The following is a 1,225-nucleotide window of genomic DNA, read 5'->3' on the forward strand; positions in this document are numbered from 1 at the left end:
GTGTGTGTGAAAGAAAGGAGGGGTTGGGGGGGGGGGGGGGGGGGGGGGGGGGATTATCACTGGTGAGAGTGAGAGTATTTTTTAGTGTATATTACAAGTTATGACTTGAATTATTTGTTAGCAAGTTAGTGAGGTACAATCCACTGATTGTGAGATTCATTATTATGCATAACTCATTATTTAAGACTTGTTTGCTTGGGTAGTTTAGGAGCCAACAGCATTTCGTCCCCTTGAGGGCCGGGCCCCTTCATTGCCATACTGGCCCCAACCATAGCAGGATAGCTTCGATTCCTCCTCATACCTTCGTTTAGTGAATTAAAGGGGGACCCTGCCCTCCGAAGCCCACCCAGAGGACCTATAAGTGGGCTTGGCCTTGGAATCCCTCCCCCCGTTGCCCCAGAAGCCCCAGGGCTTGCCAACCCCAACCTTTTCAGCTTATCAACCAAGTTGAGACTATACATACTGACATCAGTTTGGCTCTCACAGTCTTTAGCCTGAGCCCCAGACACCCCTGCCACCTCTTTCAAAATAGACCTTGCTGGCTTGGATGCCAAGAAGTTTTCATAGGATGGGCTCTTGAAAGAGAAAGGCGTGGAGGTGTCCGCATCAGAAACCGCTGAACCTGGGCTGGGAGTGCAACGGGTGGGGGAATTTGGTGGAGTGGTGGGTCTGTTCGGGTCGGGAAGTGGAGGAGGAAGAACTGAGGTGGAGAAGAGGACTCCTCCGCTTCCTCTGTCCCAGCTCTGAGGCTGGTACACGGCAGCAGAGATGCCCCTCTCCTGCAGGAGCCGAACCAGGCCCAAAGATGTGCTGAAGGTTTTGGTGGAGTCCCGCAGGTTTGTGAATGACTGAGACTGGGACAGACTCATTCGCCGAGGAGTACACGGCGTGGCGGCAGGTGTCGAGCGCAGACTGCTTGACATCACGCAGGACGAGGTGAGGACGGGGTTTAAACTGGACAGAAAAGCAGAAAATTATGTGGTGATTGGTTAGTCAGTTATTGTCTCAGTTACAGGACAGTACATTACCTGGGTGTCACCCTTGTGAGCTCATCAGACGGATGGAGGATTTTGCAGGTGGTGAAGGTGTAGGTTGAACTTGTGTGAGCCATGCATTTGCCCGGGAAATACACTGGAAAAGATACAAAAGCTGAGAGTCAAACAAACAGAGTTTTCATTTATTTTTATCTAAATGAATAATTTATGAATGGTGTGTTAAATATATA

At 50.0% G+C, this 1,225-nt stretch overlaps 1 protein-coding gene across 2 annotated transcripts in view; it reads right to left on the reverse strand.

The window, feature by feature from the left end:
* Positions 1-37: 37 nt before the first annotated feature.
* LOC107591988 (trafficking kinesin-binding protein 1-like) overlaps positions 38-1,225 on the reverse strand; it is a 16,470-nt gene continuing 15,282 nt past the window's right edge. For both annotated transcript variants that reach the window (XM_016281306.1, XM_016281307.1), the window contains 2 exons: positions 1,029-1,131; positions 38-954 (listed from right to left, as the gene is read on the reverse strand). In XM_016281306.1, the coding sequence (XP_016136792.1) occupies positions 177-954; positions 1,029-1,131 (881 nt within the window). In that variant the 3' untranslated portion in view covers positions 38-176. The remainder of the gene's footprint in view (positions 955-1,028; positions 1,132-1,225) is intronic.

This window comes from Sinocyclocheilus grahami, unplaced genomic scaffold (genome assembly GCF_001515645.1).
Source record: "Sinocyclocheilus grahami isolate Dianchi unplaced genomic scaffold, SAMN03320097.WGS_v1.1 scaffold149.1, whole genome shotgun sequence".
NCBI classification, from domain to species: domain Eukaryota; kingdom Metazoa; phylum Chordata; class Actinopteri; order Cypriniformes; family Cyprinidae; genus Sinocyclocheilus; species Sinocyclocheilus grahami.